At 41.9% G+C, this 22,944-nt stretch overlaps 1 protein-coding gene across 1 annotated transcript in view; it reads right to left on the bottom strand.

Annotated features, from left to right (window-relative positions):
• CPT1B (carnitine palmitoyltransferase 1B) overlaps window positions 1-22,944 on the bottom strand; it is an 87,227-nt gene that overhangs the window by 9,528 nt on the left and 54,755 nt on the right. Inside the window, exons 13-18 of the mRNA XM_075345445.1 lie at window positions 19,192-19,308; window positions 18,614-18,778; window positions 16,913-17,047; window positions 16,669-16,821; window positions 12,444-12,557; window positions 10,736-10,828 (exon numbers count right to left, since the gene is read on the bottom strand). Coding sequence (XP_075201560.1) covers window positions 10,736-10,828; window positions 12,444-12,557; window positions 16,669-16,821; window positions 16,913-17,047; window positions 18,614-18,778; window positions 19,192-19,308 — 777 coding nt within the window. The remainder of the gene's footprint in view (window positions 1-10,735; window positions 10,829-12,443; window positions 12,558-16,668; window positions 16,822-16,912; window positions 17,048-18,613; window positions 18,779-19,191; window positions 19,309-22,944) is intronic.

Genomic DNA, 22,944 nt, shown 5'->3' with positions numbered 1-22,944 from the left:
ATCATTTCTCTGTTTAATAAAAATGATCTGATTTAAAAAAAATACATATATATTGGAGGATAATATTTAATAGTTTACCGTGATATATGATTTTATTAATATTTTTGGTCATTTTTATGTATTGCTATTTTTGCACAATATTTTTAAAACCCTGATGGAAATTTACAAGAATTTGTACGGTTGATTTACCTTTTTTTTTTAGCGTGCGCTATACAGCATAGAAATACGATAATTTCATGGTATCGGTTGTTTGTTTTTTTGTAGGTTTTTGAAATATTTTTGCTTTGATTGCTTTCTTTTTACTTTGGATTTTTGTTATTTTGTGCTTAGCTATTTCTTTTTATTCCCAATAGCTTATAGCAGTAACCAGTAGACTGCATATATAGAAATATTTTTCAACCCAGTGGATTGTGCTTGTCAGCTTTACACTGGCCGCTCCTAATAGGCTAAACTAAATGGCAGACTGGGCAGCCTGTTAAGAGGGTTGGTTGGTGTTGTGGTAAAAGTCTGCAGTCACTCTGTGGACTGCAGACTTCTGAAACCTTAAGCTATGTGCCCACGAGACAATGTACCCGCGGATTTTGCCGCGGAAAACCCAGAGATTTATATGGATTTTCCAGATAAATCCGCAGGTTCACGCAAGTACAGACATTCCCCATGTTACCCTATGAGTTTTGGGGAGTGCTATATCAATGCTGCGGTATGTGCGGCTGTGGAAAATGCTGCGGATTTCCCGCAGTCGCACGTAACTACATGACAATTATTCATGCGGAAATATCTGCAGAATTCCTGCTCCTCCACTATGGAGATAGAGAGCAGGAATTCTGCAGGAGTTGCGCACAAAATCGGCACTGTTCCCGCAGGTTTACTGCAACAACTCCACAGATATACCGCAGCAATGAATAGCTGTGGATTCCGGGGAGTTGCTGCGTGAACCTGTGGAAAGACTTGCAAAAAAGTCCGCGGGTACGTTGTCCCATGGGCACATTACAGTGTGCACACCGCATGCCGACAGGATTCTAGATTTTTTCTGCTTAGAGTGGGTCGACACATGACCGCAAGTATGCAATTTCCATATTTCCGCCCACATTCCAACTAGACGTGCTCAGACTCGCTCAATTCACTTGTATTGAGGGAGGCCAAGCACATTAGTCAGCACCTGTATGCAAATCACATACTTGCAGTTACTTGACCAGACAATCCCTTTAAGGCTCCAAAGCAACAAGCTTGCAATGTGTAGATACCCATAGAGTGATGGAGGGAGGCCATAGATTCTTAACTTATGTCATGTACATACTATACTGTACATATTTACGGTCCTTGGAGTTAACTGCAAATTGGCATGGCAGTGAATGTACGAGTATTTCATAGTTCACTAATAAGTTAAGAGTTTCTATCTCAATACCTATGAATGGTCATTTAATGGTCAATCAAATGTTGTATCAGGAAGCTGAATAATTAAATCAGTATTTACACTTTCTTACCGCGGCTAGTAAACTACTGCAAATTGTATATACACAACAAGCCAAACAGCGGTCGTATCATAACCCGAATAGACAGGTTAACTAGAATTCTATATGAACTAAAAGACTGTTAATGTGACCATTCTGTGCAGATAGAATATCTTCATTAATCGGCAACTTCCAAGGAGCGATGAGTAAAATAAAAAAAAATCTTCATTCAAAGCATTTTAACCCCTTCAGCCCCAGAGCACTTTCCGTTTTTGCGTTTTTGTTTTTTGCTCCCCTTCTTCCGAGAGCCATAACTTTTTTATTTTTCCGTCAATCTTGCCATATGAGTGCTTGTTTTCTGTGGGACGAGTTTTACTTTAAAAGAAACCATACGTTTTACCATATGGTGTACTGGAAAACAGCAAAAAAGTGTGGAAAAACTGCAAAAAAAGTGTGATGGTACTATAGTTTTTGGGATGTTTTATTCACGGTGTTCACTATATGGTAAAACTGATGTGTGGTATGATGCCTGAGGTCGGTGCGAGTTTGTAGACACCAAACATGTATAGATTAACTTGTATCTAAGGGGTTAAAAAAAATTCACAAGCTTGTCCAATAAAAGTGGCGTACGTTTTGCGCCATTTTCCGAAACCCGTAGCGTTCTCATTTTTTGGGATCAATGGCTCAGTGATGGCTTATTTTTTGTGTCTCAAGCTGACGTTTCTAATGGTACGATTTTTGCGCAGATGCTACGTTTTGATCGCCTCTTATTGCATTTTGCGTAAAACTTGCGGCGACTAAAAAATGTAATTTTGGCGTTTGGAGTTTTTTTGCCACTACGCAATTTACCAATTAGATTAATTGATTTTATATTTTGATAGATCAGGCATTTGTGAATGCGGCGATACCAAATATGTGTATATTTATTTATTTTTTAACCCTTTAATTTTCAATGGGGAGAAAGGGTGGTGATTTGAACTTAGGTGTTTGGTTTTTTTTTAAATTTTTTAAAACTTTTTTTTTACTTTTTTTTATTTTACTAGTTTCCCTAGGGGTTCATAGCAATCAGCAATCCGATCGCTCTGATCTATCTGCTGATCACAGCTATACAGCTGTAAACAGCAGATACGGTCACTTCCTGCTTCACTGGCCTCCGGGCCGGGTGAAAATGAAAGTGACTCGTCATAGCTGCAGGCATCATCACATGACCCTGTGCTACCATGGCAACCACCGAAAGTCACGTGATCACTCACGTGACTTCCGGTGGGGGCGGCGGTAAGTGAAAATCTTCACCGTGCGTATATACATCTCGCTGCCAGTCTTTGGCAGCGAGATGTAAGGGGTTAAGGTTATGGGTGGAATGCGATTCCACTCGTAACATGCAGGCACACATGTCATCTGTTGAAAACAGCTGATATGTGCGCTGATCGCCGCACCCTGCCCGCGGCAGGGGGCAGGGCTTAACGTGACATGCTCCATGATGGATAGATCCGTCCATGGTCGTGAAGGGGTTAAAAACACTCTAAAAAATCTGTAGCATGTTAACACTGATGCATTTCTGGCACACAAAAAGACGCCCTTAGTCAGTTTCCTAGGACTAAGGGCGTCTTTTTGTGCACCAGAAACGCTTCAGGTGTTAACATGCTATAGGTTTTTTTTTAGTGTTTTTAAAATGCTTTGAATAAAGTTTTTTTGATTTTACTCATTGCTCCTTGGAAGATGCAGTTCCTTCACTCCTTCATTTCTACCTTTCCGGTCGACGGCTTACCAGAGGATCTGGCACCCATTTACCATCTCAAGGACTGAAACTGCTACAGAAAGTGTGGTGAGCTTCCGCTTTTTTCTTTTGATCATCGTTGCAAACCTGGAGGGAGTTTAGAGCTCACTGAGCTTTCTCTGGCTGGGGCCAGTGATATGGAGGAGGGTGGAAGTGGGGAAGATCAGGACCCAGAGGTAGGTAGCTGGGTAACAGTTAGAAGAAGAGGTAGGGGGAAAAGTGTCAGGGAGCCTAGTCCTGACCTGGCACAACCTGGTAAATATGCCTGTTTGGCTGATATTAGGAATGAAGGGCCTGGACTAGGGTCACTACAGCAGGATATTGCTCCTAGCAACCAGGAAAACAACTGCTGTAGGAAGGAGGGAAATAGGAGTGCAGCAAAGCCCAGACAGATGTTGGTGGTAGGGGACTCTATAATTAGGCGGACAGACAGGGTCATCTGTCGCCGAGACCGTGAATGCCGAACAGTGTGTTGTCTGCCGGGTGCTCGGGTTCGGCATATTGTGGATCGGACAGATTGCTGGGTGGGGCTGGGGAAAACCCAGCGGTCATGGTGCACATTGGTACTAATGACAAAGTTAGAGGCAGGTGGAAGGTCCTTAAAAATGATTACAGGGAACTAGGAGAGAAGCTGAAGTCCAGGACCTCCAAGGTGGTGTTTTCAGAAATACTACCGGTGCCACGAGCGTCACTAGAAAGACAGCGGGAGCTTAGGGAGATAAATATGTGGCTTAGAAATTGGTGCAGGAAGGAAGGGTTCGGGTTCATGGAGAACTGGGCCGACTTCTCAGTCGGCTACAGGCTCTACGGTAGGGACGGGCTGCACCTCAATGGGGAAGGTGCAGCTGTGCTGGGGGAGAAAATGGTCAGACGGATGGAGGAGCTTTTAAACTAGGATCGGGGGGGAGGGAGGGTAGTGGAGCAAATAAGGGGATAGATAGAGCAGATAGAGACAGGGAGACGGTAGGGGTCAATGAAGGATTAGGGGGGGATGGGACATACAAGGAATGTAGGGAGGCTAGGAGTAATAAAGGTGTTAATAGGATTAAATGTCTACTGGCAAATGCAAGAAGTCTTGCAAACAAAATGAATGAATTGGAGACTCTTATGTCAACCATGGATTATGATGTGGTGGGCATTACGGAAACCTGGCTGGATGAAAGCCATGACTGGGTGACAAACATACAGGGTTATAGTACATTTAGGAAGGACAGGAAAGGCCAAAAAGGTGGTGGGGTGTGTATATTTATTAAATCTAACCTAAAACCTGTGTTGTATGATGACATTGAGGGGAACAGCAACAATGTAGAGTCAGTATGGGTAAATGTACATGGGGAGGGGAATAATGGAAAAATGCTAATTGGAGTTTGCTATAAGCCTCCTAACATACCTGAACAAATAGAGGGTGAAATGCTGGAACAAATTGAAAAGGCAGCTAATAATAATAATCGGGTTCTTATTATGGGGGATTTCAACTATCCAGACATTCAGTGGGACATAGAATCTTCTGGTTCTGCTAAAAGCTGTAAGTTCTTATCTACCATTCAAGACCATTTCCTCTCTCAGATGGTAGGTGAACCGACCAGGGGAGATAATTTGCTAGATCTGGTCCTGTCAAATAGACCGGATACAATTTCAGATCTACAGGTCCGGGAGCACTTGGGCACCAGCGATCATAATATGGTAAGCTTCAACATAATATTCAATAGAACATTTCAAAGGGGGAATGCTAAAACCTGGAATTTTAGGAAAGCTGATTTCAACAAATTAAGGGAAGAGCTTAAATGTGTAGATTGGGACAAAGTCATGGTAACTGGGGATACCGAACATAAATGGGGTAAGTTTAAGGATATACTACTAGAGTCCTGTAAAAAACGTATACCCTCTGGTAATAAAATGTCCAGGAATAAAAAGAAACCACTATGGATAAATAAGACTGTACAAAGTATAATAAAACAAAAACAAAGGGCATTTAAAATCTTAAAGGCTGAGAATACAGAAATAGCATTGCAGGAGTATAAAGATATCAATAGGAAATGTAAAAAAGAAATCAAACAAGCAAAATTAGCTACTGAAACAAAAATCGCCAATGACATTAAAATAAATCCCAAAATCTTTTATAAATACATTAATGCCAAAAGGAAAACAAAGGATAGTATCGGCCCCTTAAAATATAATAACAAGTTAGTTATAGAGGACAAACAAAAGACTGAGATATTAAATAGGCATTTCTCATCTGTATTCACCAAGGAACTGACTGTACCAGGGATCATTCAACAAGTGAAAAATCAAAGTCCACCACCCGATATAATTAATTTAACACAAGATGAAGTACGCCTACGTCTTAGTAAATTAAACATTGACAAATCCCCAGGGCCAGATGGCATTCATCCACGAACATTGAGGGAATTGAGCTCCGTAATCGACAGACCGCTGTATCTCATCTTTTTAGACTCACTTGTAACAGGGTTGGTGCCTCAGGATTGGAGGATTGCTGATGTGGTACCGATACTTAAGAAAGGTAAGAGGGTAGATCCAGGCAACTACCGTCCAGTAAGCCTGACATCAGTAGTATGCAAAGTTTTTGAGGGCATTTTAAGGGATGACATGCAAAAATATATTGCAGAAAATAATATGATAACTGACAAACAGCATGGATTCATGAAAGATAAGTCGTGTCTAACCAACCTGTTGGGGTTCTATGAGGGGGTAAGTTCAAACCTGGATATTGGTAATGCAGCTGATGTGATTTATTTGGACTTTGCAAAGGCATTTGATACTGTACCACATAATAGCCTTATACTAAAGCTCCAGAAGCAAGGACTAGGGGACACAATATGCAACTGGGTAAGGAATTGGCTAAAAGATAGGAAACAAAGTAGTCATAAATGGTACATTCTCTAAATGGGCTATAGTCAGCAGTGGGGTGCCGCAGGGATCTGTGCTTGGACCGATTCTTTTTACTCTCTTTATTAATGACCTTGTGGATGGGATTGATAGTACAGTGTCAGTCTTTGCCGATGACACCAAACTATGTAGGATATTAAAAACTGACCTGGATAGTACAATATTACAAAAAGATCTGGATAAGATGTCAGAATGGGCAGATACTTGGCAAATGAGATTTAATGTTGATAAATGTAAAGTAATGCACCTAGGACGGAGTAATCCTATAGCTGCGTATACATTAAATGGAAGTAAACTCGGGACTACAGAACAGGAGAAGGACTTGGGTATTCTCATTACAAATAAGCTGAGCAGCAGCACTCAATGTCAAGCAGCAGCTGCTAAAGCTAACAAGATTTTAGGGTGTATAAAAAGAGAGATTAGATCCCGTGATCCCAACGTATTGTTACCCCTCTATAAATCACTTGTAAGGCCACATCTGGAATATGGGATCCAGTTTTGGGCTCCACATTTTAAAAAGGACATTCAGAAGTTAGAGTCAGTTCAAAGGCGGGCAGCTAGACTATTACAAGGAATGGAAGGCCTCCCATATGATGACAGGTTGAAAAAGTTAGATATGTTTAGCTTAGAAAAAAGACGTCTCAGAGGAGATCTCATTTATATGTATAAATATATGTGTGGTCAATATAAAGGACTGGCACATGACTTATTTCTTCCAAAGACAGTACTAAGGACCAGGGGGCACTCACTGCGAGTGGAAGAAAAGCAATTCCGACACCTAAATAGGAAAGGGTTCTTTACAGTTAGAGCGGTCAGACTGTGGAATACACTACCACAAGAGGTAGTAATGGCAGACACTATAACAGCTTTTAAAAAAGGGCTGGATGATTTCCTCAGTACACAAAACATTGTTGGTTATAAATGACTTAGTGACTAAATGTAGAACTGGTGGAGGAAGGTTGAACTAGATGGACCTAGGTCTTTTTTTCAACCTAAGTAACTATGTAACTATGTTAAATCGGTAGCACCTCTTTTGTTTACAAGGCGTAATGTGCTTTGGATAATGATGATTTAATACCGGAATCAATAATCCAATCACCTAATGAAAAAGTGTATTGCTTGTTTATCAGGTCATAGGTGGCATGTTTACAAAAGTCGATAAATCACTGAATAATTTTCTAATGAACACTTGATTCATTATTATATCGGTTCTTCTAAATATGTCATTAGTGGTGATATAGTGAGCACTACCATGCTTGGGTACTCTGCACTCGTAACAAGCAGTTGGAAGTTCAGACAGGATCGGTTAGTGTATCGAGTATAGTGAAAGTCATTTTTCCGGACGATCTTCAAGAAAAATGCTCAAGCTCCCCATTGACTTCCATTATACTAGGTACACGAGTTGCTCCCATCCAAGCATCCAACTGCTCTTAACGAATACCGATCAACCGAGCATGGTAGTGCTCTCTCATCACTAGTCATTAGAATCTGATGGGCTTTTATAAAAGATACTCAGCGTTGTCATCATTTACCAAGCTGAAGAAATGTAAGAAAACATCATTCTAATTGTCAAAAATATGACTATTTTTAAGTTTTGTGTGGAATCCCACTGCGATATATAAAAAGTCCATTTAATTATCCTAGGTAACACTTTAAACCCAGTTTTGGTCTGCGTTCATTATATTTTACACAAAAACATGTTAAAAGGAATCTGTTACTTTATTCATGGTGCCCAAACCACAGGCAGCATAAATCAGGTACAGACTGTACGATTGTAGACAGAGATATTTCAGAGAAAATATACTTTAAAGATCCAATGGGGGATCATAGCCAGAAACTTCCAAGCGCTAGTGGAGGTGATTGACAGGATTATCTCACACCTAGAGCAGTGTGAAGTGAAACCGGCTGGAGAGATACCGGACTAGCGTCATACCCGTCTATGGGGGTTCCATTCTGCTGTCTGTTCTGGTAACAAACGCCAGGCTTGTTTCACAAGAAATATTGAATGCAAAGTTTTCAGATTAAAGGGATGATGTACAACATAAATTGTGGTACAGTGTTATCCAGAAAAATCAATGCAAATATTATATGTCCAAAAATGAAAAAAGTATTCTAGGAGTGATACTTTTATTGGCTAACCAGGACATTTGTGCATGGGAAAGATGGGGTGATGCCTCCTAAATATAGGCCAAGGAAATCAAACTAAAGTCTGTGCTCTGTTACGTCACCTTGCTTCTGCGCAAGCACCCACCAGGCAGAGTAGTTTTCCAGCCAGAGCTCCCTGCCATTCACCAAACCCACTGACTCCACGTCACTGAACATGTGGCTACTGCTTCCAGTCTCACTCACCTGTGAGCTGTGCAGAGCCCTCTGTTCTAAACCCACCTCCTCGGGCATCCACACCACCGGGGGATAGCAGCGCACCACCATCCTCGGCACTGCTCCCAGCAGTCGCTGTGGCGACTATCTCTTTGTCTGCAGCTGCATTGTAACATAGACCACCATCTACCTACGGACCTCCCCTGGCATCTCGTCACTGTAAAGGTCAGGTAAGACCTCGGCATTCTACTCCTGAGAAACACTAAGTCCCTTCCTGCCCATCTATCTCCAGTCTACAGACATTGGCTGCATGATAGAAATAAAACTAGAAATTAAACTAATTGTATTTCCTATTCATGTTTTAGTACTCTACTCATTTTGGTACTCGCATTATCAGCACAGCCCCCTTTTCCTTTGCATTTACTGCTGACACGTCCAAGTATACTCTTCCTAGCGGACCAGCACGACATACAGGTATCTTGTTCAAGTACACCGATTCATCCACACCTGACACCAGAACTGTACACTCAACAACTGCAATCAACCACTAACCAGCAATTCTACCACCTTTGCATTCCCTCAGGTGACCTCTAGTCCAACACTCAACCAACATCCCCAGCTCGCAGTGCCCTTGTACCCCATCCAAATCATTGCAAGTCTTTTTTTCCCCTACAACCTTTCAGTCAGCCCTGTCCCAACATACTACTAATCCCAAATGCTCAGTTTCCCCACAGACCTGGTCATACCAGTCTTCCCCACTCATCCTCCTAGCACCCCCTGGGTCCTGGTCCAATCTTCATACATCCTTTCTCAGGTACCATTTCTACCCAATGCCCATGTGCATGTCAGCTTTTTTGCCATTGTATTTGTGAGCGCAGTAGTCCCTATGGTTATCTCCAGTTTTACCATATAGTGTATATGGTACATATAAAGACAAAAAATAATAAATCAATAGTAAAATTGCAATTTTTTTGCAATTTCACAGCACTTTTTTTCCCAATTTTCCAGTACAGAATATGGAAAATTAATGGTTTCATTCAAAAGTACAACTCGTTCCAAAAAAACAAGCCCTCATGGGGCTATACTGACTGAAAGATAAAAAAAAATATGGCTCCTGGAAGAAGGTGAGAAAAAAAACAAAACAAAAACCAGAAAATCGCCGGATGGTGAAGAGTTTAGGCTCAACCTAACTGTTCTTTTCAGCAACTAAATTAACATAGCCCATAGACTGGCTCGGGCTCATTGACTTCTAGACGGGAGGTTCTAGACAAGTTCTGATCCAGGAAAACGTCACTGTGATGAGAGGTGGTGAGGCAAGCTGTGACCTACTGCGGATGATGGACACTTATCTACTCTATAGAGAGGTGATGCCTTCCACACTTATTTTTTTTATCTTTTTTACATAAAAACTGGGATTTTAAACAACAGGTATTTTATGATGGCACATTCCTATTAAGATATCCACGTGAAAAGTCAAACTTTTTTTGGGGGCGGGTAATTCTTAAGGGGGCTTAACACGCTACGATATTGTTAATGTTTTATCGTTGGGGTCACGTTGTTAGTGACGCACATCCGGTGTCATTAACGATATCGCAGCGTGTGATACTTACCAGCGACCTTAAGCGACCTCAAAAATGGTGAAAATCGTTCACCATGGAGAGGTCGTCCCAAAACCAAAAATCGGTAATGGTTGATTATTGATGTGGTTCGTCGCTCCTGCGGCAGCACACATCGCTATGTGTGACACCGCAGGAGAGAAGAACGTCTCCTTACCTGTCGCCGGCCCCAATGAGGAAGGAAGGAGGTGGGCGGGATGTTATGTCCCGCTCATCTCCGCCCCTTCGCTTTGATTGGCCAGCCACTTAGTGATGTCGCGGTGACGTCGCTGTGATGCCGAACGTCCCTCCCCCTTGAGGGAGGGATTTTTTCGGCAGTCACAGCGACGACGACGACCAGGTAAGTGCGTGTGACGCTGCCGTAGCGATAATGTTCGCTGCGACAGCGATCACACGATATCGCATCCACGACAGGGGCGGGTGCTTACACGCTCGATATCGCTAGCAATTGCTAGCGATGTCGTAGCGTGTAAAGCCCGCTTCATCCTTATTTGGTGGTATAGTTAACAAACAGGTTTAAACACGGTCTTAAACTGATGGAATTAATAATTCCCATCTACTTTACTTACAGTACATATCACACACGCCTAATTTATAAAATACCCCCTTAGTCGGAGTCTACATGGTCCTTTAATTAAATTCAAAGCAACACAGAGGACTCATACCGTTTCAGGACTGGAGAATTTGCTAGAAATGTGCAGAGTGATGACGTTCTCTCCCGCAAAGATGTATGACACACCATAACCATCATCAGCTACCTGTAAGAAGATCAATAGTTTCTATAGTAATTTTGCATCATCCTATGAAAGAGAATCTGTTAGCAGGTTTTGGCTACATAATCTGATAGCATCATGATATAGGGACAGAGACCCAGATTACAGCAATGTGTCAATTACTGGGCTGTGTTTTGCTTTTTCAATAAAATCAGGTGTTGCTGGACTAAGAGGCATCAGACCAGTTGTCCTGTGGTGATAATCTCCTTCTGATAAAACACTGATTGGCACCACGAAAATGCCTAGGCAGCAGGCTCGCTGTCTGGGTGTTATACTTGACACCGATCTCTCCTTCACCTCCTATATACAATCTTTTGCCCGCTGCGGTCGCTTGCACCTCAAGAACATCTCTAGAATCCTTTCTCACAATGGAAACTACGAAAACCCTCACCGTGGCCCTGATGCACTCCCACCTTGACTACTGTAACTCTCTGTTAATTGGTCTCCTCTAACTAGACTCTCTCCTCTACAGTCCATCCTTAATGCAGCAGCCAGGGTCACCTACCTGGCTAACCGCTACTCGGATGCCTCTGCTCTGAGCCAGTCATTGCACCGGCTGCCAATGTATCACAGGATTCAATTCAAATTGCTTGTTCTCACCCACAAAACTCTCCACAGTGCAGCACCCCCCTACATCTCCACCCTCCTCTCTGTCTATCACCCCACCCGTTCTCTATGCTATGCAAATGACTTTCGATTAACATCCACACTAATCCGAACTTCACACTCTCATATCCAAGACTTCTCCCAAGCTGTACCAATCCTTTGGAACGCTCTACCCCAAGAAGCTTGGACGAATTACAACTTACTCAGCTTCAGACGCTCCCTAAAAACGCATCTTTTCAGGGAGGCCTATCACACTCCCTAACCAAATTAAATTCACATAGTCCCTCCACGACCTCTCAGAACATAGCCCCACGTCAAACTCCATGACATCCAAATGCATCTCAAGGTTCTGGCTGACTGGTAAAGGCATCCTCTATCCCCCATTTCCTTGAAATGGCTGGATAGTCATTGTAAATAGGCACTTGTAACCTTGTACCCCCCGCCCTCCCGACCTCATTGTAGATTGCAAGCGCTCACAAGCAGGGTTGTCTTTTTTTTTTTTTCTCATACTACTATTGTATTTTCTATAAATGTTACTTTTTTGTATATGATCTTCCTGAGTTGTAAAGCGCTGCGGAATATGTTGGCGCTATGGAAATAAAGATTTATTATTTATTTATTATTATTATTATTATTAATAATCAGAAAAACACAGTCCAGTAAGTGACTCATCCCTGGAAATCACCTAAATAATGGTGCTCTCGGATTACACAGCAAAAACCTGCTGACAGATTACCTTTGACTGTTGAAACAATGGATAAAATTAAACTTTTCTGATACTAAATGTTCAGTTATAACGTACATGAGCAACTGGTAAACTTCAAATGTAAGAATGTGTATAAATAGCTGCAGCATTCATGGTTCATGTATGAATGTAGCTTACAGTAAGTGGATACACACTGTAAGCAGAGACTGGCAGAGTAAACTAGAATATTTACCATTTATAATTGTGGAAGACAGGTTTATGTTGGCATCCATTTTTTTCATTACTTACGGGTCCAAATCCTCCTCCAGCAGAAATGTGTTCTGGGAATTCCTCCAAATCAAACAATTTCAGCTGCTGCTGTGGAGTCTGAGATGTGGACAATCTCCAGGGCTCTGACAGCACCTGTAAATCCAAGGGGGCAAGCGGAGTGGTCATGACATTCAATGATGCAAGTCATGTATTCAAGAAAAAATTGCCAAGGAATTTCCGCACCTTAAAGACTAATACAGCAGGTGAAATAAGTATTGAAAACGTCATCAATTTTCTTAATTAATATCTTTCTAAAGAAGTTATTGACATGAAATTCTCACCAGATGACAATAACATCCCATCCAATCCACACAGACAGACAAAACAAACCATAGATGTCCATATATTAAGTTATTTTTAATCTTGAATACACTATACACTTACTGAAATGTATTTAATACTTCATACAAAAAACTTTATGACAACAATAATGATGACAACTTCAAGATGCCTCCTGTATGGAGAAACTAGTCGCAATCATTGCTCAGGTGTGATTTTTGGCTCATTCTTCCACACAGTCTCCAAATCCTGAACGTTCGGTGGGCTCCTATGAACTCTAAGCTTTAGTTCCTTCCATAAAGTTTCTATAGGATTCAGGTCAGGTGATTGGCTGGGTCATTCTAGCAGCTCTATTTTCTCTTCCTCTGAAATCAATTGAGATTTTCCTTGTCTGTGTGTTTGGGATTATTGTTTTGCTGAAATGTCCACCCTTAGTTCATTTTCATCATCCTGGTAGATGGCAGCAGATTTTTATCAAGAATGTCTTGGTACATTTGTCCATTCATCCTTCCTTCAATTATATAAAGTTTGCCAGTGCCGCATGCTGAAAAACAACCATGCACCATTATTCTCCAGTCTCCAAACGTCACGGTTGGTATGGTGTTTTTGGGGTCATATGCAGTGCCTTTTGGACTTCAAACATGGTGTGTATTATGACATCCAAAGAGTTAAATGTTGGTCTCATCTGACCAGGCTAAATTCTCCCAGTATTTCACAGGCTTGTCTAAATATTGTTGAGTAAACTTTAAACATCCTTGAACATGCTTTTTGTTCAGCAATGGAGTCTTGATTGGGGAGTGTGTATACAGGCCATGGAGGTTGAGTGTATTACTTATAGTTTCCTTTGAAACAATTGTACCTGCTGATTCCAGGTCTTTATGTAGATCTACACAAGTGGTTCTTGGCTCTTGGACAACTCTTCTGACAATTCTTTTCATTTCTCTGTCTGAAATTTTGCGGGTAACACCTTATCGCTGTCGGGTTATTGATGTTCTTTCCACTTTCAGATTATGGCCCCAGCAGTGCTCACTGGAATCTTCAGTAGTTTAGACATTCTTCTGTAACCAATGTCATCAGCATGTTAATTTATGGACTCCTATGGTTTGATTTCTTTGCCTGTGTGGATTGAATGGATTGTTACAGACATCTGGTGAGAAATTCATGTCAATAGCACTTTTATAGGTATATTTACTTAGAAAATTGGTGACGTGTTTAATAACTATGTCTACAGCTGTATATCATGAAAATCAAAAATCTAAAAGTTACATAAAAGTTCTGCAAATCAAAGGAAAAAAAAAAAAACACGGTATGGCTGGTTTTCTCACAGGAGCGCCCTCTCTGTCCTTTTGTTTCAGTTACGGGCTCTGCCTGAGGATCGCAAAACTCCTTTTTTGAGGTGCAGCATACTGTGTGAAGTGTATTTCACACAGGAGCGCCCTCTCTGTCCTTTTGTTTATAAAAGTTCTGCAATAATTTTCCTGGCTACTGAAAGAGCAGCTGATGGACTATAAACTATGAACTTCTGCACGAGCAGTGACTACTGTTTTACTTTGGGATTTTTGATGGGGGGTGGGGGAGGGGAAAGAGTAGTGAATAGAGAGTTGTATTATTTTTTTATTTTTTTTTTTAATGCAATAAAATTACTCAAAGAAGCATTCCCATTAAAATTCTTCTGGGATAAACCTGTGAGATTGTACATGTATTGTAGTGTAGGTATATTAATATCCTTACTACTCGCCATCTTTGGTTTTCCGCACCACACCGCACCTCTTCTGTGCACGTGACGACTATTCTGACTTGTCAGCTTATACTGGGGTTAATATGTGAGCCAGAAGATGCTATTACAATGTAAACCTATGGTTTCTAGTCCTGATCAATAGACTTACATTGTAAAAGCGATTTCTGGCTGACAAACAGATTCTTTTAATATCTGGAGAGTCGGAAATTTAGTCACGTGACGCAGAATAGGACCGGAAAGGACCTGGACCCCGGAGAAAATGGCAATTGATGAGTATATTAATACACCTATACCACACATACAGAATAACACAGGTTTAGCCCAGAAAAATATTAATGAAAGTGATTTTTTTTTTTTTTTAAAGCATTTCTGTACAAGAACAATAAGCATTGTTTTAATACAATTTTTTCCCTTGATTCTACACAGTCTGAAACTGCAATCCAAAGAGGTTTGGGGTTAAAGAGGTCAATGATAAATGTGTGATTGCTGGTAGGGAGCCCCACTGCTGGGAGCCCCGCTGCTGGGAGCCCCACTGCTGGGAGCCCCGCTGCTGGGAGCCCCGCTGCTGGGAGCCCCGCTGCTGGGAGCCCCGCTGCTGGGAGCCCCGCTGCTGGGAGCCCCGCTGCTGGGAGCCACACTCTCCACAAGAACAGGGGTCAAGACTTTCTTTCCTCCGCAGTGTAATCGTTATTAAAAGGAGTACATTGTCATCCTATGACCACTTCCATTCCATTTAGTGTCTGAGATTGAAAGGGCAGTTAAGTTCAGCACACAGCCATCTTCATCATTCCCATAGACAAGAATGGAATAGCAGAGGTTACAATAAAACCAGCATTTCCAGTTACAACAGCAGTGAGGAAGAATAGAGGAATGATACATGCATTCTAATAATTATGGGGATATATAGTGCTTTCTACTGTCTATGATGTCAGAGATACAGGGCTATGCTCATTCCCATATTATAATTACCTTTTTCTCCTGATGAAGAAACCAGAGTGTTTTGAAACGTGTAGGCTCAAATGAACCACATGTCATCCACTCCTTGTCTGCTGTGTTACTAATTTTGGATCATCAGCAGCGCAGATTATGTCCTTTTTCTCCTGACATCTTTTGACTTCCATCAGGACCTGCGGCAACTGTTTTTATGCTTTTAAAGAAGTAGTGCCTACACAACCCTTCAAGGTGAGCGCACCTGCTTATGCTCTACCAAATATTCTTAGATCAGACCCTATTGCGCTTGTTTTGCATTTCCAGCTTTTCTACCTGCTTTTTCTAACACCATAACAGAATTTCCAAGTAAAACATGTCTCATTACTATCGGCAAAGTCTATTGGTATTATGTATAGTGTGTGGTTAGGACAGAGATGATCACTCTTTTTAGGTCCAAATGCCAAATTTTCGATTTTAACACTCCCAAAGGCCACAAAAATGTATAGGGGTATTAAGATATGAAGTAAATCAACCAGGGTAGAAGGAAAGCCGAGCACTAACTTCCAGCTAGTAATCACTGCACCTCATTCACCTGCCTCGGTGAACAGACTTAACTCCTGAGTACGGGTCTGAAACTGGCAGTGCAACTTCAAAGGATAAGCATATAACAATCGAAAATGAAAAATGTGAGGATGGAAGGCACTCACCAGTTTTTTCTTGCAGAAAAATTCACATTTATTCTTTTTATAAAAGGAATAATATCCTAGGAAGGAGAGGGTGTGCTCCGTGTCTCCCTCTCCCCCCTCCTTCCTAGGATGTTTTTCCTTCTCTAAAAAAAATAAATGTGAATTTTTCTGCAAAAAAAACAACTGGTGAGTGCCTTCCATCCTCACATTTTTCATTAAGATATGAAGTATATATCAAAAGTACTATACATAATATATTCTATTAAGTTGGGTTTTATTCTGGAACATCCAAATTTTGTACAAAAAAAGGGTCCTCTGCTCCTTTTTTAAGCAATTCAGGAAAAAGGAGTCAAGATGAGCATACTAGGAGCATTGATATACCCATAGCTTATGAGATTTACTGAACACAGGGGTTGGGGTCACACAGTATGGCAACACGGCCCACATGTTGCCCCCGGGCTGTAGGCTGTGCTCCATTGGGTTAGAACAACATGAATCTGCTGACAGGCTCCCTTTACATTATAGCATCACTAAAACACTTCTCTATGCACAAAATATGTTTAGCTCTCACCTGCTGAAGAAAAGGAGACTCCGTTCCCAGATACTTAGAAACAAGGAACAGACAGAAAAGGTGACGGTCAATTCCTTTGCCGGTCATTGCTAAACGATACATGAGCTGGTGACGCTCAGCCGCAGCTCGGTAAAGAGCCATGCGATTTTCTTTCTATGTAAAAGGGCATAATGATCACAGTGAATTCATCTAGATATGCACATCAAGAATGGAGAAAAGATGAAGCCACAAAGTATATACGCACTGTTTGATTGGGATCCTCCATGGCTTTTACAAAGTCACATGACTGGGAGGTGCAAGACCTAACCGTTTCTGTTCGACCTTCCCGAAACAGGCGAGTCATTGAAGCTTCGTATGTCAGACAGAAGTGACCCTTATCCTGCCAAAACACATTCAACAGAAGTGGAAAGAAGTCAAAAGAGGAGGCAAAATTAACTTGGAATAAGCTTAAATATTAGGAAATAAGCCAGAGGTAAATGTGAACTGGAACAGATTCCCTCTTCCTCTCCGGTAAATTAATGCCAACAATTAAAAGTACTCTCGTTATGAAGAGAAAGTAGTCAGTCATAATTAGAAGTGCGTATTATACTATGCTGTTAAAAAGCTGATTATATTTGTGCACAATTGTGATGTTTTTGACCAAAATAAGAGACAATTATCATTCCTTTGCCTGTTAAGGCCCAGTCACACACAACGACTTACCAGCGATCCCGAAAACGATGCGACCTGATAGGGATCGCCGGTAAGTCGCTGGGATGTCGCTGGTGAGATGTCACACAGTCAGACCTTACCAACGATGCAGTCACTGTGACCCTGTCACACAGTGTCAAACACAGCGATGTGTCCTGCCCAGCAGGACATCGCCTTTGAAGAAAATGGTCCCAACCATTCAGCAACGACTAGAGATCTCACAGCAGGGGCCTGATCACTGGTAGGTGTCACACATAACGAGATTGCTAACGGGATTGCTACTGCGTCACAGAAACCGTGTCTCAGCTGCGATCTCGTTATGTGAGACGGTACCTTAAGTTTTGAGCAACAAAGTCAGAACAAAAAAAACTCAAGTTTAACTGCACAGTCAAGTAAATATTGGAATAAGCTGTCATGTATGCACCTAAGCTGTGCTTTTTGTACATGTTCTGGCCATTATATACCGTACATCCTTTATTTTAATCAGTTTTCTAATCTACAAGCTCTAATTAATATTACTATTGATTGTACTTTGCTTATATAGAGCTATCATTTTCCATTTTCATCACTTTCGCTCTTGAGGCTCACAATCTAATTTCCCTATCAGTATATCTTTGTGTGGAAGGACACTGGAGAACCTGGGAAAACCCATGCAAACACGAACATACAAACTCCTTGCAGATGTTATACTTGGTGGGATTTGAACCCAAGACCCCAGAGCTGCAAAGCAACAGTGCTAACCACTAAGCCACCAGGATTGATCTCTAATTGACTGAGTTGGGATATGAGAAGATAAGCTGCTATGATGTCTCCCATACACTAAACACACAGAAAGAGGGAACCTGTAAATACTGGACAGCAACATCTTAACTGCTAATGTGACCCATATCAAAGAAACACACTGGACTGGGGAAGTTCCAGCAATTTTGGCACTGTCTCTCAAGGCGGTCACATACATTTTTTTGTCACATGACCACTGCAACCAATCAATGTCCACTCTGATGAATACTGAAAGGCTGAATACAATAGGCACATTCTGATTGGCTCCAGCGTTCAAGTGACAATGTCACATAACTACCAGGAGTCAAAGTGTCAATGTCACTAGAATGTTGGTCCAGGTGATATGGGTTTTGTTCCTTTTTGTATGGGGCATGTTAATGATGAACAATCCCTTTTATGTTTATCTGTTTTAGACCTCACAGCTGCCACGAAAAATTTAAACAATTGTCATAGAAATGTTTGGTGGTAGATTTACCCGATAGTGGGCCAGTTGGAGGGCAATCTGCAGGAAGGCATCAGGGCTGCTCCGGCATTTTTTGATCACTCCTTTTCCAAAATCTGTGAAGCGGAGGCAGTAAAAGTCCACATCATCTGCTAGTGTTTTAGCTGTGAAGTAGGACGATTCAATGACGTCTCGACACTAGAAAAGAGACACAAAGTGATATCCACAAAGGATCAAATCTTTATCCGATATAGAAAGTGACATTCAAGCCTTGAACACATACTATAAAGATGTCCTAATAACTGGATAAATGGAAGACCACAGTCTATTCAGTCTCCTAAAGATATGCATAATCCTGTAACCACAGCAAAGCACCAATATCAGATTGTCATTTAACAATAACCTTTATAATAAACTGTTAAAATAAAAAAACACAAAAATACTGTTATCAATCATTTTGGCCCCAATGCTACACTTCAATAAAGAATTTAATCCATTTACAAACATATAATACATATTAAAACCTACTGAATCTAAAAGGGGTAAGAAGAAATTTTTCAAGCTTATGCAAATTCACTAAAATGATGTTTAAGACTGTTTAATATTCTCACCATGGGAGGAATTTCCCAGTGTAGTCTGTAGGGTGGCGGCAATGAGAGTCCAGGATCTCCTCGACAGTTCCCATCTTCTGTGTACCCCAGTTCAAAGCAGTCTGTGGCCAGCATAAACTATACACATTAGGGAGCACAGAAGAGTCATAGATTCGAGAATAAATAATGGGAAGAAGTCTTAATGAATCATGTAGAAGCACAACTTAAAGACCACAACTTCAGTTGTCTGAATATTGCCCTGTGACCAGTGTCCCCATCGCACAATTTCGACAATGGAGGCAATCAGCACATACCAGTAGCTGCGGAGGATTATCAACGCTTCCAAACTACCAACTCTACCACCAGGTAATAGTGTGATCATGGCCTTTATCTTACACTACACAGTTTGTATGCAGTGTGTCAGTTTTGGATGTGTGGTTTGTGACTCTTGACTTGGTACCTAACAATAGAATGATGTAACCAGAAAAAGGTTTAGTCAGTTTGAGGCAACAAGCTCTGTGGTTACAGTCGGTCAATGAGGGAACGATCTTACTAGTTACACACAATATTATGGCATTGTGTCCTGAAATGGTGGCATCTCTGCATGAGATGCATTTGTTCCAAACTAGAAGATGACAACTGGAACTCATCTGAGCCTCTGCCAAGTAGTTATGTAGGTGGATGCCATCTGCCACTATTCATACAGACAATGCGCCATCTATAGGAAAGCAGAATTTCCAATTGTAGATGCTATATGACAATTTATTTGGCTGTTATGTGACACTTTTCATTCCATATCTGGACAGTGTGTATTTAGCTGTAGTAAATCAAATTACTTAATAACTGTATGGCAGCATTATCTTAAGGCTAGTTTGATTGGCCCAACTTGGAGGGGAAATTGGTAAGCTGCCTAATGCCAGAGTCAGATGAACGTTGAATGTATGGAAAATCACTCTGGTGCACTAGCACATTGGTTAAAATAGGGTCAGCATGCTGATCACCTTTTTTCCATTGCACACATTAGCACACGAACCGAAAACACGATCCTCATAACTCAATGTACTATGTACACGAGCTATAAATACTTAACGGGAGCACTGCCTGAAAGGGGAGTTACACTTTAAACTCAAAGGCTACATGCGCACGCTGCTTCTTTTTCGTGTTCACAAACTGCAGCCAAACTGCAGGCAAAACTGCACCTTGTCAGAGAGAGCCTGGAAATGTCACAAAAAATGTAGGTGCTTTTTTGGTGCATTTTTGGTGCGTTTTTGGCTGCAGTTTTGTCAACAATTGTTTCATGTATTTTTCAGGTCAAACAAGCCCATAAAGCTTGTTGAATTGAAAAAAAAAAATTTAGAAATAAATAAATAATTAAAAAAACCTGGCGTGCGGTCCCCCCCAATTTTAATGCCAGCCAGATAAAGCCATACGGCTGAAGGCTGGTATTCTCAGGATGGGGAGCTCCACGTTATGGGGAGCCCCTCAGCCTAACAATATCAGTCAGCAGCCGCCCAGAATGGCCGCATCCATTAGATGCGGCTGTTCTGGGACTGTACTTGGCTCTTCCCGATTTGCCCTGGTGCGTTGGCAAATCGGGGTAATAAGGAGTTATTGGCAGCCCATAGCTGCCAATAAGTCCTAGATTAATCATGTCAGGCGTCTATGAGACACCCTCCATGATTAATCTGTAAATTACAGTAAATAAACACACACACGCCCGAAAAATCCTTTATTAGAAATAAAAAAACACAAACACATTCCCTCATTACCAATTTATTAACCCCGACAAAGCCCTCCATGTCCGGCGTAATCCAGGATGGTCCAGCGCCGCATCCAGCTGTGCTGCATGGAGGTGACAGGAGCTGCAGCAGACACCGCCGCTCCGGTCACCTCCATGCAGCAAATGAAGACAGCCGCGCGATCAGCTGAGCTGTCACCGAGGTTACCCGCGGCCACCGCTGCATCCAGCGGTGGCCGCGAGTAACCTCAGTGACAGCTCAGCTGATCGCGCTACTGCGTGGAGCTGACAGGAGCGTGGAGGACGGGACTTTCAGCGGTGGCGGTGGCGGTGAGAGGGGTCCATCATCTCCCCTGTGCGGGGACAGCGGTACTTCGGGGAACTCGTGGAGGACGGGACTATCAGCGGCGGCAGCAAGAGGGGGATGGACATTGGCAGCTGAAAACATTGATTTTTCCCTCTCGCTGCCGCCGCCGCTGATAGTCCCGTCCTCCACATCATCTCCCCTGTGCGTGCAGGCTGGGGACAGTGGTACTTCGGGGAACACGTGAAGGACAGGACTATCAGCAGCGGCAGCGAGAGGGAAAAATCAATGTTTTCAGCTGCCAATGTCCATCCCCCTCTCGCCGCCGCTGATAGTCCCGTCCTCCACATCATGTCCCCTGTGCGTACACGCTGGGGACAGTGGTACGTCGGGGAACACGTGGAGGACGGGACTATCAGCGGCGGCAGCGAGAGGGGGATGGACATTGGCAGCTGAAAACATTGATTTTTCCCTCTCGCTGCCGCCGCTGCTGATAGTCCCGTCCTCCACATCATCTCCCCTGGGGACAGCGGTACTTCGGGGAACACATGGAGGACGGGATGGGACCACTTGCCTGACCTCACTTCCTGACAAATCACCTGCGTTTTTGGTACCAAAAACGCAGGTAAAAGGCAGGTAAAATGCACCACTTTTGATTAGCATGCATTTTTCCTGCGTTTTTGATGCCCTCATTGATTTCAATGGGTGACAAATGTTGACAAAAACGCAGGAAGAATGAACATGCTGCATTTTTTTTGTCACAAACTTTTGACAAAAAAAACGCTGTCAAATAAACTGCAATGTGCGCATGACAAATCTGACTTCTCATAGACTTTGCTGGGAAGTCAGATGTCAGAAAGTTCTGCTGACAAAACTGCAGCCAAAAAAGCAGCAAAAAAGCAGGAAAAAAAGCAGCGTGCGCATGTAGCCTTACATGTCCATTTAACAGTCAGCCCATGTTACTGCTCAAAACTCTATATATTATATATTTTAATAAATAAATTCTCACTGCATGTGTTGACATTGATTTCGGAAAATGAACATATATATAGGGCTGCGAAAATGGGTAGGCACCTGGGTACGGTGCTACCTCCTGCCACCATGAGAAGGGCAGACTCTAGGGGGGTATGAGAACATTTACATTGCTTAATGCCTGCGGCCACCCGCTGCCTTCCTGTGGCTGGAGGCATAAGACACAGTAACTGGCACCGTTCACCACCTCCTCTCTGCCTGCATCCCGGCTGTGATTCCCTTCCTGTATGAAATTTGTTGCACAATTGTATATATCTCTTTAATCTAATGGATATACTATTTATAATATATCTATATGGACCAACAGCTTACTAAGTGATCTGTTAAATATCTATATCCTCGTTCCCAATAGTTTGAGGCGCTTTTCTCTCCTATGTGCTCATTGCTATTCATATATATTTTTTGTCTGGAAATATACGCACAATTGTATATATCTCTTTAATCTAATGGATATACCGTACTATATATAATATATCAATATGGACCACCAGCTTACTAAGTGATCTGTTAAATATATCTATATCCTCTTTCCCAATAGTTTGAGGCACTTTTCTCTCCTATGTGCTCGTTGTAATTCATATATATTTTTTGTCTGGAAATATTTTTAATATGTCTAATAAATTGAGATTCTATTAATTTTTAGCTATTTAATGATTTTTTCTTAGGTTTGAATTTGAGTCTGCAAGATTGATGTGAGCAC

The sequence above is a fragment of the Anomaloglossus baeobatrachus genome, chromosome 4, assembly GCF_048569485.1.
Source record: "Anomaloglossus baeobatrachus isolate aAnoBae1 chromosome 4, aAnoBae1.hap1, whole genome shotgun sequence".
In the NCBI taxonomy this organism is placed as follows: Eukaryota; Metazoa; Chordata; class Amphibia; order Anura; family Aromobatidae; genus Anomaloglossus; species Anomaloglossus baeobatrachus.
The sequence above is the reverse complement of the archived record's forward strand: the minus strand, read 5'-3'. Positions and strand labels throughout refer to the sequence as shown.